This window comes from Rhinopithecus bieti, unplaced genomic scaffold, assembly GCF_001698545.2.
Source record: "Rhinopithecus bieti isolate Rb0 unplaced genomic scaffold, ASM169854v2 scaffold_13704, whole genome shotgun sequence".
Lineage (NCBI taxonomy): Eukaryota > Metazoa > Chordata > Mammalia > Primates > Cercopithecidae > Rhinopithecus > Rhinopithecus bieti.
The window spans coordinates 1,794,603-1,809,573 of NW_016808231.1; the positions used below are offsets into that span (position 1 = coordinate 1,794,603).

At 47.9% G+C, this 14,971-nt stretch overlaps 1 protein-coding gene across 6 annotated transcripts in view; it reads right to left on the minus strand.

The window, feature by feature from the left end:
- The window catches only part of ARMC9 (armadillo repeat containing 9), a 184,868-nt gene that overhangs the window by 38,366 nt on the left and 131,531 nt on the right, over positions 1 to 14,971 (minus strand). For all 6 annotated transcript variants that reach the window (XM_017886383.1, XM_017886380.1, XM_017886385.1 and 3 more), the window contains one exon: positions 6,400 to 6,504. In XM_017886383.1, the coding sequence (XP_017741872.1) occupies positions 6,400 to 6,504 (105 nt within the window). The remainder of the gene's footprint in view (positions 1 to 6,399; positions 6,505 to 14,971) is intronic.

Genomic DNA, 14,971 nt, shown 5'->3' on the forward strand with positions numbered 1-14,971 from the left:
CGTGAGCCACCGTGCCCGGCCAAGCACTCATTTTTATATCAGATTTTGTATTCCGTTATTTTAGAGGAGGCCTCCCAAGCCCTTCTAAGCTGGAGGGCCCACAAAGTCTGAATCTGCCCCTCTGACAGGCAGGTAAGAGATGAAAAGAGCCTGGGATCTGACAGCCCCCACACACCAGGAATTTTTAGCTGGATTGATAAGGTAGGACTCTCTGCTATTTGCACCTCAGCCCAATCCTAACTGATAAGGAAAGATAACAAGAGACAGTGATTATCTCCGGGTAGGTAGAGTTACCTGGTCTTTATGTTCTGTTTACTTTGACTTTTTAGAATAAGCATACATTGCTTTTGTATAAAGAATAAGAAACAAATGGCAAACGAAAAGGATTCAGGATATTTTGGGGTTTAGGATTTTTCCCTGCTTGTCTGGTTGTGTTTTAATGTACAAGAATATAGATATTGAGGCCGGGTGCGGTGGCTCATGAGGTCAGGAGTTCGAGACCAGCCTGACCAACACGGTGAAACCCCATCTCTACTAAAAATACAAAAATTAGCCAGGTGTGGTGGCGTATGCCTGCAATCCCAGCTACTCAGGAGGCTGAGGCAGGAGAATCCTTGAATCCGGGAGGCGGAGGTTGCAATGAGCCGAGATTGCGCCACTGCACTCCAGCTGGGGCAACAGAGCGAGACTCTGTCTCAAAACACAACAACAACAACAACAACAACAACAATATAGACATTGAGTCAGTTCCAACAAATCCCCTAATAAGCAGAGGCAATGGCTCTTCAACCATTACAGTCACGTGGGGCAGGAATAATTGACTGAAAAGGGATTAGGAAATGCCCCAAAGTGGAGACATATGTGAAAAAAAAAACCTAAAAGTAATATTTGGAAATACAGGCCTTTTCTCCTCTAGTTTTGGTTTTTGTTGAGCAGAGAGGGGCAGGAGATCTCAAGGCCCGCTCATGCTTCTGCCCCTCTAGGCACAGCAGGACAGGGGACAGCAGGAATCCAGGGCCCTCTCCTATCTCTAGGTGCTCGCCCAGGCCTGAGCCCAGCCTAGGAGGGCCTCAGTTCTGCACAGTGCCATGCTGCAGAAGACAGGCTGGGGGCAGCTCCATTAACACCCTGAGTTCTGTCCAAATGGGCCAAGTCTCCAGGGCCCAGACTCCTGCTTCAGAACCACTTCAGGGTAAAATAAAAATGCCCACTCCTGGGGTACTGCCACAGCCTCAGATTCTCTGGAGGTGGGGCCAGGATCCTGCACTTTAACCAGCCCTTTTGGGGATTCTTAGGAAAACTAAATGAATCTGGGTTCTCACTTGATGGAGGGAAAGGAAGTGTGGAAAGGGAGCAATTCGCATTCACAACAGGCATTCCCTCAAAACTGAGTCTGTGATGAAAACATAGATTGGCCAGGCGCCGTGGCTCAAGCCTGTAATCCCAGCACTTTGGGAGGCCGAGACGGGCGGATCGCGAGGACAGGAGATCAAGACCATCCTGGCTAACACGGTGAAACCCCGTCTCTACTAAAACTACAAAAAACTAGTCGGGCGAGGTGGCGGCGCCTGTAGTCCCAGCTACCCGGGAGGCTGAGGCAGGAGAATGGCGTGAACCCGGGAGGCGGAGCTTGCAGAGCTGAGATCCGGCCACAGCACTCCAGCCTGGGTGACAGAGCGAGACTCCGTCTCAAAAAAAAAAAAAAAAAAAAAAAAAGAAAACATAGATCATATAGTAATTACGGATATATTACACAGGTTGGAGGTCTCTCAGCTTGCAAGTACAGAATCCACTCACCTGACAATGGCCAGTGCTGCTGCAAGGCGGCCCGACTGAGTGGTAAAAGGCAGGTGGGCTCAGGTAACGCCTGGAAGCAACTCAGCCTTTCTCAGCCTCAGTGCCCTCCTCTATAAAATGCAGATACTAGTGGAAGATGCCTCGTAAGTTTGCCGGGAGGATTCAGTCAAATGGAGTCGTGTGAAGCAGTCAGCACACGACTTGGCCCATGGCACGTGCTGAATTAATCTGAGATCTGCCTAATACTGTTAAAGGTCACTTTGAAATAAAAGCAAAAAAAACTGGGATTCCATGATTCTGTCATAAATGTCTATATCCTTTAACTCAGGTGATGGGGCTATTTAAGTCAGAGCATTCTTCTTAGGAAGAATTGTTTTCTATTTGTATTTGTATTTATTTATTTTTACAATAATAATTTATTTATTTATTTTTGCACTCCAAGGCTGGAGTGCATGGTGCAATCACAGCTCCCTGCAGCCTCCGTCTCCTGGGCTCAGGTGATCCTACCACCTCAGCCTCCCGAGTAGCTGGGACCACAGGTGCATGCCACCATACCTGGCTAATTTTTAAAAAAATTTTAGTAAAGACAAGGTTTCCCTACATTGCCCAGGCTGGTCCTGAACTCCTGAGCTCAAGCAATCCTCCCACCTCGTCTCTCAAAGTGTTGGATCACACACGTCAGCCACCGTGCCCGGCCAGAGGCATTGTTGATTACTCAGCACAGTATGCATGGCACTAAAAATTTCACAAATACTAGAGGCAGGAGAAGCAGGAGGAAAGTCAGCAGTCTTGAACTCTGACGTTCACAGCCTATGGGAGAACACAGCACAGGGCTTCACTAGAATTATGAGTAAGCAACACATCTCACGGGGCCATTGCTACTCTCCTGCAAGCCTCGGAAGAGTGACCTGTTCTCTGTCACTAGCTTTCTGAGATTGCCGTGCTCTTCAGCATTGTCATAGCCTGTGCTCTGCAGAGCAGAGGAGCTGTGTGGGAGACTTGGAGGGTGGGGACTAGCAGTGTGGCCCTGCAGGGAAGGGGTGGACTACTGGTCCAGGATCCTGGGAATAGCTTTCTCTCATCCCTGAACACTCTGGCGGATGCTCCAGTCGCACCTCCACCCCTACCCCCAAGCTGCTGGCTGGTTTTTAAATTACTGGCGTGCACCATGATTGGTTCCTGGGATTATGGTCAGGAGGTATAGTGTAGGGCCTAGACTCTATCCTTAACCCAGATTCGGTGGTCTGGGACAGGCCCTCACTCTGTAGGATCACACCTGCCGGCCACTGACCACTCCTAGCTGTTATCTACACCACTCAGCAAGAGTAGTTTTATCTGTTTGACGCCTTCTGTAAACTTCTTGAAGGTAACAGCTGTGTCTTAAGCCTCTTCGGCATTCCGCTGTGTTGGGCAGATGACACAGGTTCAATCAAAGCTTTTTGAATATAATTTTCTGATAGAATGTTTCAAAAAGCCAACATCTTCAGACTCATCTTGAAAAATCTGCAATGTACCCAGTACATCAGAACAAGGGGCCTGGATCATTACTTTCAGGCACATATTTTCCAGTGAAACGTGTTCTATCTTGGTCAGAGCTCCTCAGCTTGGCACACACACAAAACGGAACAAAAATGTGAAGTACAGGCCTTTCATGCACCACAAGAGCAAGGGCATGGTAAGGTGGGATCCCATCTTCTGAGATCCCCAACCTGGCACACAGAGGCTGGCAGGCTGGCAATGTCAGATCACAAGACCGAGTGACAGGGCGGTGGGGGATGCCCATGAACGGGGGCAGTGCTGGGAGCACGCGTCCGGCCTCAGCGCTTACTGCTCCACATTACATTTTCTAATCAAAATATTCATGAGATCCTATGGTGACCTGGTGTGGTCGGCTGAATGGTGGCCCCCAAAAGCTATGCCCATGTCCTGACCCCTGGAAACTGTGAATGAGTTTACTTGGAAAAAAGACCCTTGTAGATGTAATAAGGACCCTTGAGATGAAGAACTCATTCTCGGTCACCCGGGGGACAAGTGTCCTTACAAAAGACAGAAGAGGGGAACGCCATGTGAAGGCAGCCAGAGATTGGCAGGTCGCAGCCACAAGCCAAGGATGGTCTGGGGCTACCAGAAGCTGGAAGAGGCAAGAAGGGTCCTCCCACAGGGTCCTTGTGAGGAACTCAGCCCTAACGATATCTTGATTTTGGATTTCTGCCTTTCAACACTAAGACAGAATAAATTTCTGCTGCCTTAAGTCTGCAGTTAAAGGTGCTTTGTTACTGCAGCTATGGGAAATACCAAATTGTACCGGGTCTTCCCATCTACACAGCGGATTCTGTGTTTCTCAGTACTCACATCTCCATCCACAGTTTCCTTCTAGTAAAAGGGTCATCCATAAACATTTAGGAGGTTTGGAACTGCGTATCATGGTAAGATGGTATCATTTCCAGATGCCATTAAACTGGGGTTACTGACTGATCTGAAAGCTCTGTGCCTTTGCGCCTCACCAATCTGCATGATTAAACTAGCAGGCTCATCACGTTCTGCAGCTTGCTTTTTTGTTGTTGTTGAAGATGTTTACCATATCAACAGAAGATCTCCCCCATGGCATTTCACTGGGGAGAGGTCCTCTAAAATATGAACTGAGCACTGTATTGAAGCTTCTGTCTGACCTGGCTGCAAATGGACATCCTTACTCACGTTTACGTGCCTGCCTGTGCAGCAGTGTGGTCAGGGGTACATGCACCGCGGTCTCAACAGGTATCACCATGTGCCCCTGAGGAAGCCCCACCGATTTGCCTCCTCTGTTTTCCTCACCGCCTGCCCGTGAAGCAGAAGTGTCTTGTAGATGCTTCTACCCTATCACGTGGAGCCGCGTCTCTGACAAAGCCAGCATTCTTCCAAAGGGAGACACAGGCCTAGTCACGCCTCAGGCTTCCATCAACAACTTGGAACCTTGATGGGTGCAATTCTGACTTTTCCTGAGCACCTCCCTGCTCGACCTAATGTAAACAACTCCACAGCCAATTAGACTCCTTTGATCCTTGAGATGTTCTAAGGAATGGCAGGTACTGGCTCAGCAGCTCCTAACCCTGAAAGGGGTCGCGGTGGTTCCCTGCCCCCCAGCCTCCATCAGTCACATCCCTTTCTTCACAGAGTGAACATATAGTGGATATGTTAGAACATGAGTCAAACCAAACCACTTCCTTGCTCTCACCTCCAGTGGCGTCCTAGCTCTCGTAGAATAAAATCCAAAACCCTTGCCATGACCTACAAAGTCACATGATCTGGACTGTGGCTGTCTCTCCAACCTGAAGTCCCACCACCATGCACTGCCCTCCAGCTTAGCACTCCTGAAGTTCCACAAACGATGAGGAAGACATGAGGGTCAAGTGATCAGGCCGCCCAGTGTTCTGGGGAGGTACTGAGGGTCTGACTGGGGGGTGGCAATGGGACCTGGCAGGCACTTTCTGCTTCCACCTGCTCCCATAAAGGCTCAGGCCACCTGCATGCATTGTCTTTCTCCTTCCCAAGGCTCTGGCTGTGCCAGTCAATTGTTGAGACACTGGTTCCACTCTTCTTCTCCAACAACAACCTGCTGGCTATGAGGAGACTTTGGGGTCCAAACAACTGACCGAAGCAACCGCCAGCTTCAAAGTTCTAGGAGTCTCTTTTCGTGACTCTTCTACCATATGTGCTCAGCTGTCCCACACAGGGTTTCAGTCTGAATTGGTCTTGGTTCCCGGCAATTGCTCCTCCCTTCCAGACCCTTACACTCCAGCATCCCACCTGGTTCCCCCACCTGCCCTCTGAGATACCTGCGGGCCCTGGCACTGCTATCGTCTCCTGAGGAGTGGCTGCTTCCTCCCGACTCACACCCTGCCCTGTTTAGCTGGTGGGTCGTAAGCCAGTGGTTCTGGAGCTGGCTGAGCATCCAAGCCAATTGGAGCTCTCAGAAGTCAGCTTAAGGCCCCATCCCAGATGGTGACTCCACAGGCCTCTTGGATGCTTGCACTGACCACTGGCTCCATCCTGAAACACCCCTCCCTTCTGTTTCCATGACCCTCTTCAGTTCTCCTGAGGACTCTGCGACTACTCACTTTCTGGCCTTCTGGGGTCCCCTCCTTTCTCCCATCCTGACTGCTGGAATGCCCCTCCTTGCTCAGTCCCCACTCTCTCTCCACACTGTGCTTCAGCGGGTAACCTCATGGGCTATGATGGTTTCAGCCAACACCTCTGCGCCAATGACTTCCAAGTCTACCTCAGTATTCCCTTCTAATACTAAAGGCATGCAGAAATTAAAAAGTGGAATGGTAGGCGATTGCTACTGGGGTCAGGCATACCTTCTGATGTTCCAAAGGCCCCTGGCATGTGCCTTTTAGTTATATCTTTCCCCAATCCATATACCTGTCTACTTGTGACAGGCAGCTAGGGCCACAGTGCATTTCAGGGCCACTGAGAGAAGACTGGCTAACATGGACCTTCTCATAAACACAGTATGGTAACAAACCAAACTAAGCCCTCTGTGTCACTGAAAACACGACACCCATCAACGTCCATCTGGCCTTTCTGTTTCAAGATCCCCACCCTTTGTGTGGCACTTACCCCCAGGTACTCCGTGGCCAGAAGCTTCTCTCCTGAGAGTTCTCCGAGCTGGGGCTGGATCAGTTCGTCTTTGTCCAGATCGGCTTCCATGATGTCATGGTCCTCCTGTTTCAGGAGACATGGGATGAATGCTGTGGACACCCTGCCACAAGCTCCCAAGCGGGGGCTCCCCAGAACGTGTAGTTGTCATGAAACAAGAAGGCCTCAGCCAACCACAGCAACTTGAAGGCTTATATTCCAAGGGGGCTCAGGGGAGTCTGCCTCTGTTCCCAACCTCTCCATGAAGACAAAAGGGACAAGGCTAACCAGCCTCTTCAGGAAGCTGGGAGCCTCCATTGCTTAGGTGTGCGGAGGTTCTAGAAGGCTCTTTAAAGTCTCTCCTAATCACAGTTCTCAGAACTTATCTCTCTGTGAGGTCAAGGCACCATATGAACAGTCAGTCAGTCACTATTAAGCACCTTCATATACACAGGCCTTATGGGGGATGGGAAACTCTAGAATAGGTTTGCTCGTCTCAAGAAAGTTTACAGCCGGTAAGTAACAAGACTCAGCACAAAGGGCAGCACTGTCCTGCTTCTGGGAGGACGGAGTGGATGTTCCTTTCCACATTCCTCCCACTGCGTACAACCAAAAACACTGGACACTACCTATAAAAGAAACATAAGGTGACCCTGAAAGATGGAGAGAAGAAGGCAGACGGCCTAGGGGCCTTGAGACCCAAGGATGACAGCTGGTGACTTCCCTGGGTTTTCTTTTCTTTTTTGAGATAGGGTCTCACTCTTGTCACCCAGGATGCAGTGCAGTGGCATGATCACAGTTCATTGTGCCCTTGACCTCCTGGGCTCAAGCAATCCTCCCTTTTCGGCCTCCCAAGTAGCTGGAACTACAGGTGTACGCCATCAGACCTGGCTAATTTTTGTATTTTTTTTGTACAGATGAGGGTTTGCCAGGTTACCCAGGCTGCCTGGGTTCTCTTTTTGTTTCATATATGCCACATTTGGAGCCCAAGAAACCAACAACCAGAAATGTCAATGGTGAAAACAAAAAAAGTCCCCCAAAGCCTGCTTCCTTTAGCCAAAGGATCAGGACAGGGGAAGGCTGGCATGACAGGAAAATTTTAGGAAATAAACACTGGAGAAAACATGGTAGCTACACTCCCACCTGGCCAGCAAGGGCCTCAGGAGCCTCAGCTATACCCTCACCAGGCTGGGCTGCACACCCCAACACCCCAGGTGGCGATACCAGAGAAGGCTGAGTAGACAGCAGTTTTATCCTTGGTGGGCAGTAAGGAGGCCCCTACCCCACCATGTAAGTGAAGACCAGGTGGGAGCCTAGAATTCTACCCACACTTGGCAGTGACCAGACGCCCCTCAGATCCTTCCTGGGGTGGTGTCAGAGGAGCCATGTGGGGTGCAGTGAGTGACAGGGTACTCTTGTCCCTCCTAGGCAGGGAGGCATTAGTGGAGGCGTAGTGGGGATCCAGGACCCCCCATCAACTGTTGTCAACCATGCCAAGCGTGGAACCTGGAATTCTACTCAAACTTGGCAGTAATTAGAAGGAGTCCCTGCAAGGAGTCCCAACGAGGCAAACAAAGCAAATGAAAGCCATACAGATGAGAAAAGGAAGAAAAATGATCCCTATTTGCACATAATATGACTGTCTGTGTAGAAATAAGGAATCTACAAAGAAACCACATACACACACACAAAAACCCTCCTAGAAGTAATGAGTTCAAAAAGCTCACAGGATATAAGAAAACATATAAAATCAATTTCTATATACTAGTAAGGAACACACAAACATTGAAATTAAAAATATAATGCCATTTACAATTGCTCAAAAAAAGAGAAATAAGCATAAATCTAACAAAACATGTACAACATTTGTATGCTGAGAACTACAAAATTCTAATGAAAGAAATCTGTCAGCAGGGCGCGGTGGCTCACGCTTGTAATCCCAGCACTTTGGGAGGCCAAGGCGGGTGGATCACGAGGTCAGGAGATTAAGATCACAGTGAAACCCTGTCTCTACTAAAAATACAAAAAATTAGCCGGGCGCGGGTAGCGGGCGCCTGTAGTCCCAGCTACTCAGGAGGCTGAGGTAGGAGAATGGCGTGAGCCCTGGAGGTGGAGCTTGCAGTGAGCCGAGGTCGAGATCGCGCCACTACACTCCAGCCTGAGCTACAGAGCAAGACTCTGTCTCAAAAAAAAAAAAAAAAAAAAAAAAAAAATCTGCTGGGCACAGTGGCACATGCCTGTAATCTCAGCACTTTGGGAGGCTGAGGCGGGCGGATCACCTGAGGTCAGGAGTTCAAGACCAGCCTGGCCAATATGGTGAAAACCTGTCTCTACTAAAAATACAAAATTAACCGGGTGTGCTGGTGGGTGCCTGTAATCCCAGCTACTCGGAGGCTGAAGTAGGAGGCTCATTTGAACGCGGGAGGCAGAGGTTGAAGCGAGCAGAGATCACGCCACTGCACTCCAGCTTGGGCAAAAAGGGCAAAACTCTGTCTCAAAAAAAAGAAAAAAAGAAAAAAAGAAAAAAAAATTCAAATAAATACAGAACCACACCTCGTTCATGAATCAAGAAGACTCAACATAGTTCTCCCCATATTGATTTACAGGGGTAATGGAATTTCTATCAAAGTCCCAGCAAGACATTTTGTAGTCACAAGTAAAATTATTCTAAAATCTATATGGAAAGGGCAAAGAATATTGAACACGTTGGCCGGGTATGGTGGCTCACGCCTATAATCCCAGCACTTTGGGAGGCTGAGGTGGGCGGATCACAAGGTCAGGAGATTGAGACCATCCTGGCTAACTAACATGGTGAAACCATGTCTCTACTAAAAAAATACAAAAAAAAAAAAAAATTAGCCGGGCATGGCGGCAGGTGCCTGTAGTCCCAGCTACTCGGGAGGCTGAGGCAGGAGAATGGCGTGAACCCGGGAGGCGGAGATTGCAGTGAGCCGAGACTGCACTACTGCACTCCAGCCTGGGTGACAGAGCGAGACTCTGTCTCAAAAAAAAAGAGAAAAAAAAAAAAAAGAAAGAAAATTGAACACACTAAGACAATTTTGAAAAAGAAGAACAATATGGGAAGAATCAATCTACATGATTTCAAGCTGTAGTAGTCCAGATTGTATGCTACTGGTAGAGGGACAGACACATAGATCAATGGAATGGAACAGAGAACTCCAAAACAGACCTACACAAGTATGTCCTGTGGGCTTTATTTTTTTTTTTTTGAGACAGAGTCTTGCTCTGTCGCCCGGGCTAGAGTGCAGTGGCCAGATCTCAGCTCACTGCAAGCTCCGCCTCCCAGGTTTACGCCATTCTCCTGCCTCAGCCTCCTGAGTAGCTGGGACTACAGGCGCCCGCCACCTCGCCCGGCTAGTTTTTTTTTAGTATTTTTTAGTAGAGACGGGGTTTCACCGTGTTAGCCAGGATGGTCTCGATCTCCTGACCTCGTGATCCACCCGTCTCGGCCTCCCAAAGTGCTGGGATTACAGGCTTGAGCCACCGCGCCCGGCCTCCTGTGGGTTTTAGACTAAGGTACAAAATAAATTCAATGAGAAAGGACAGTTCTTTCAACAAATAGTGCTGGAGAAATTGAACATTTGCAGGAAAAAAACTGAACTTCAATCTAATTCTCATATTTTATATAAAAATCAACTCAAAATGAATCATGGACTTAAATGTAAAACTAACACATTTTTAGAACAACTCATAAAAGGAAAAAACTGATAAACTGAATTTCATCAAAAAATTTAAAAAGTTGCTCAGTGGGCCGGGCGCGGTGGCTCAAGCCTGTAATCCCAGCACTTTGGGAGGCCGAGACGGGCGGATCACGAGGTCAGGAGATCGAGACCATCCTGGCTAATACGGTGAAACCCCGTCTCTACTAAAAAAATACAAAAAACTAGCCGGGCGCGGTGGCGGGCGCCTGTAGTCCCAGCTGCTCGGGAGGCTGAGGCAGGAGAATGGCGTGAACCCGGGAGGCGGAGCTTGCAGTGAGCTGAGATCCGGCCACTGCACTCCAGCCGGGCGACAGAGCGAGACTCCGTCTCAAAAAAAAAAAAAAAAAAAAAAAAAAAAAAGGTTGCTCAGTGAAAAGACCCGGTTAAGAAGATGAAAAGGAAAGCTATAGACAGGGAGAAAGTATTTGGAAACTATATATCCAGCAGAAGACTAGTATCAAAAATAAATAAAGAACTCAAAACTCAACATTCAAAAATACCCAAAAAATCTAATTAGAAAATGGGCAAAAGACACGAAGAGACATTTCACCAGGGAGAATATACAGATGGCAATAAGCACATGAAAAGATGTTCAATATCATTAGCCATTAGGGAAATGCAAATTAAAACCACAATGAGATATCACTACATGCCTCTTTGAATGGCAAAAATAGGCCGGGTGCAGTGGCTCATGCCTGTAATCCCAGCACTTTGGAAGGCCAAGGCGAGTGAATCACTTGAATCAGGAGTTTGAGCATAGCCTGGCCAGCATGGCAAAACCCCCGTCTCTACTAAAAATACAAAAATTAGCTGGGCCTGGTTGCACGTGCCTGTAATCCCAACTACTTTGGAGGCTGAGGCAGGAGAATCGCTTGAGCCCAGCGGGCAGGGGTTGCAGTGAGCTAAGATTGCGCCATTGCACTCCAGCTTGGGTGACAGAGTGAGGCCCTGTCTCAAAAAAAAAAAAAAAAAAGAAAGAAAGAAAAGGCAAAATAAAACCAGTGGCAATACCAATTGCTGGCAAAGATGCAGAGAAACTAGATCACTCATACATTCCTGGTGGAAATGTAAAATAATGCAGGTCCTCTGGAAAACATTTTGGCAATTTCTTAAAAAGCTAAACATCCTGGGGCCGGGCTCGGTAGCTCACACCTGTAATCCCACCACTTTGGGAGGCTGAGGCGGGTGGATCATGAGGTCAGGAGGTCAAGACCAGCTTGGCCAAAATGGTGACATTCCGTCTCTACTAAAAATACAAAAATTAGCTGGGCGTGGTGGTGGGCATCTGTAATCCCAGTTACTTGGGAGGCTGAGGCAGGAGAATCGTTTGAAACTGAAAGGCGGAGGTTGCAGTGAGCCAAGATCATGCCACTACACTCCAGCCAAGTTGACAGAGCAAGACTCAGTGTCAAAAAAAAAAAAAAAAAAGCTAAACATACAGCTACATTTCGGCAATTTCTTAAAGAGGTAAACATGCAACTATATAGAACCAGCAATTATACTCCTGGGCATTTATCCCAGAGAAATAAAAGCTTGTTGGCATACAAAAATCTGTATACGAATGTTTCATGGCAGTTTTATTCATAATAGCCCCAAACTGGAAACAATAGATGCCCTTCAACAAGATAACAGGTAAACAAATGTGGTACATACATACCACAGAATACTACTCAGAAAGAAAAGGAACTACTGATATACACAAGCCTGGATGGATCTCCAGAGAATGATGCTGGTGAAAAAAGCCAGTCCTCAGTGGCTGCATACTATATGATTCTATTTCGATAACATTCTGGAAATGACAAAATTATAGAAATGGAGAACAGATTAGTGGTTGCCAGGTGTTAAAGAGGAAATGGCAGTGGCTGTAAAAGGGATCCTTCTATGAGGGATCCTTGAGTGATGGAAAAGTTCCGATCTTGAATTAAAAACGAAGAGTTAAAAATAAAAAACTAGCATACGTGAGATGTCACAAGGCTCTGTACACTCGAATGCCAACCGAGCGGCACACACAGTCATGGGGGGTGTGCACTGCTCCCTCCTCGTCCCTGCCAAAGCTTCCGGCCGACCTTAGACTGTCATTTGCAGGTTAAATTACAAACAGCAATATAAATATTAACTCAGAAAGAGGGAAGCTGCTGGCTATGGAGGGAAAAAGGGGAAGGAGGGGCCCTGGAGGAAAGTGGCAGCCAAGTGTGGAGTGGTTTGGGGGTACAGAGGGAGGGCAGGCCATCATCTCCTGGTGACAATGTTCCCTAAGATCATCTAGCCAGTCCTTCCCTTTGACTCCTGGCCCACCCAACAATCTAATGACTATAATTGGCTCCTTGACACTTGCCAAAGGGAAGAGAAAGCTCTATTCTGCAAAAATGAGTACCTGTCTTCATTTCCAACTAATTTCTAGTCATTCAGGATGTTCTGGTCTTTGGTGAGTTTGATGTGCCCAAGCCAGTTTCCAAGGGATTATGAAGGCTCAACCTCCTGGGCCTGGAGGGTGGGGTGTGGCTGGCAACTGGGCCCTGAAATGTGATGCTGCCTGTCCTAGGGCTGCCCCTGGGTAGGGCTGTGCTGCGGGAAGCTGCCCCGTCTCTCCAGTCTCTCTTAACCGACAGTCAGTGCCACCTGCCATCACTAGATGGGCTGCCCTAAGAAAAGAGGATTCAACTTACTCTAGGCTGTCCCCAAAGGCATGCCTGCACCAGTAGAATAAGAGGCAGGCCCCAGATCAATCAGAGCCTTTTCCAATAATCAGCACCATCTTACTCAGGGAAGGGGCTGCTGAGCAGATGCCACTCCTGCTAGCTTGCATTGGGGGGCATTTATTTGATGCTCCTTGTCATAGAATAATTAAGGAACCCACCTTACCTTTCCATAGCACTTTACATCATAACTTTCACAATGGCGTGGTGTGGATTTTCCTGGTGTGGAAACAGGGCCCTGAGAAGTGACAAATCCACAGCAGTAGCCCTGCTCTGAGTCTAGGAGTTTGGACTTTAAGCTGGGGGCAGCCCCTTTCTGCCCAGGTCTTTCTGACTTGGCCTCTTGGGGCCCCGTAGAAGCAGCCTGTTTCTGAGGAGGTACAGGCTGGACAGCTTGGGTTCCTGTTGCCTGGCTGCGATTGAGTTGAACAGGGCACAGAGAGTAATGGGAGGGAGGGCTGTAGTGGCATCTGAAGTTCAGAGTCTTGTGTCTCTCTCTCCTCTTCTCTTGTCTAATCACAAATGGAGAATCCACTCTTGCCCCACCCAGGGCCCAGGCTCACAGTTACCTGTGATTTAAGCTCTACTTGGGATTCAAGTCCTATGGGGAGGGCAGCCACCTTCTCCTGCTGCTACACCTGAGCTGGCAGCTCTGCCAAGTGCTAGCACACCCGCTGTCCTGAAATTCCTTAAAGGTAATCCTGTATGTGAGGCCCTAACCCAGGTCAACTCTGGGACGGTTATGTAAGATTTAGGTTGTTGCCTTGACTTAGAGTTCTTTACCAAAATAGCAGCATCTCAGTGATCAAAGCGTGTGTGTACATTTGATGATGAATTTTAGGAAAATGAGTATTCCTTGTGAACCAAAGCAGCAGCTCTGTTGTCCGAGTGAGTGGCAGGGAGCTCTGGGCATAGAATAGTCTTTCATCTCTTCTCCAGGGGACGGAGCTTCAGAGGCCCCAGCTGGAAATGGGCATTGGAATCACAGTTTCACCAACGTGTTGGTGAGACACCACTTCCCTGCCAGGAGGGAATACGAAACATTAAGAAACAAAGCAAACGTCCACATTCCATTTCAATGAGAAACACACAGTCAAGGGCTAACTTCAGTCAGCGCTAGCAAAAGTATTTCTTTATCCTGGACAAGTACATATGTAAGACGCATTTACTTGCAAATCAACTTATACATACAAAGACTAGCAAACAACACATCTCAATCACAAGTTAAAGTTAGTAAGAGATCCATTTATTTATTCCATTTTATTTTATTTATTATTATTATTGTTTGAGACAGGGTCTCTTGCTCTGTCTCCCAGGCTGGACGGCAGTGGTGTAATCAAGGGCCCCACTGCAGCCTCAACTTCCCAGGCTCCAGTGATCCTCCTATCTCAGCCGCCGAAGTAGCTGGGATTATAGGCATGTACCAGTACGCCTGGCTAATTTTTCTATTTTTGGTAGAGACATGGTTTTTCCATGTTGCCCTGGCTGGTCTCAAACTCTTGAGCTCAAGTGATCCACCCATCTCAGCCTCTCAAAGTGCTGGGATTACAGGCATGAGCCACTGTGCCCGGCTCATTTTGTTTTATTCTAATTAAACAACAACAACAAAATTTTTTTTTGAGATGGAGTTCTGCTATATTGCTCAGACTGGACTTGAACTCCTGGCTCAAGCGATCTTCTGCCTCAGCCTCCGAGTAGCTAGAGTTATAGGCGTGAGTCACTGTACCTGGCTTCATTTTGGTTTAATTAATTAATTTATTTATTAATTTTTTTATGACAGAGTTTTGCTCTTGTTACCCAGGCTGGAGTGCAATGGCGTGATCTCGGCTCACCGCAACCTCTGCCTCCTGGGTTCAAGTGATTCTCTTGCCTCAGCCTCCCGAGTAGCTGGGATTGCAGGCATGCGCCACTACTAATTTTGTATTTTTAGTAGAGATGGGGTTTCTCCATGTTGGTCAGGCTGGTCTCGAACTCCCAACCTCAGGTGATCCGCCCGCCTTGGCCTCCCAAAGTGCTGGGATTACAGGTGTGAGTCACTGTGCCTGGCCTGTTTTTTTTTTTTTAATTAAAACAAAGCTGTTTTTTAATTTAAAGTACTTTATAGGCCGGGCTTGGTGGCTCACGCCTATAATCCCA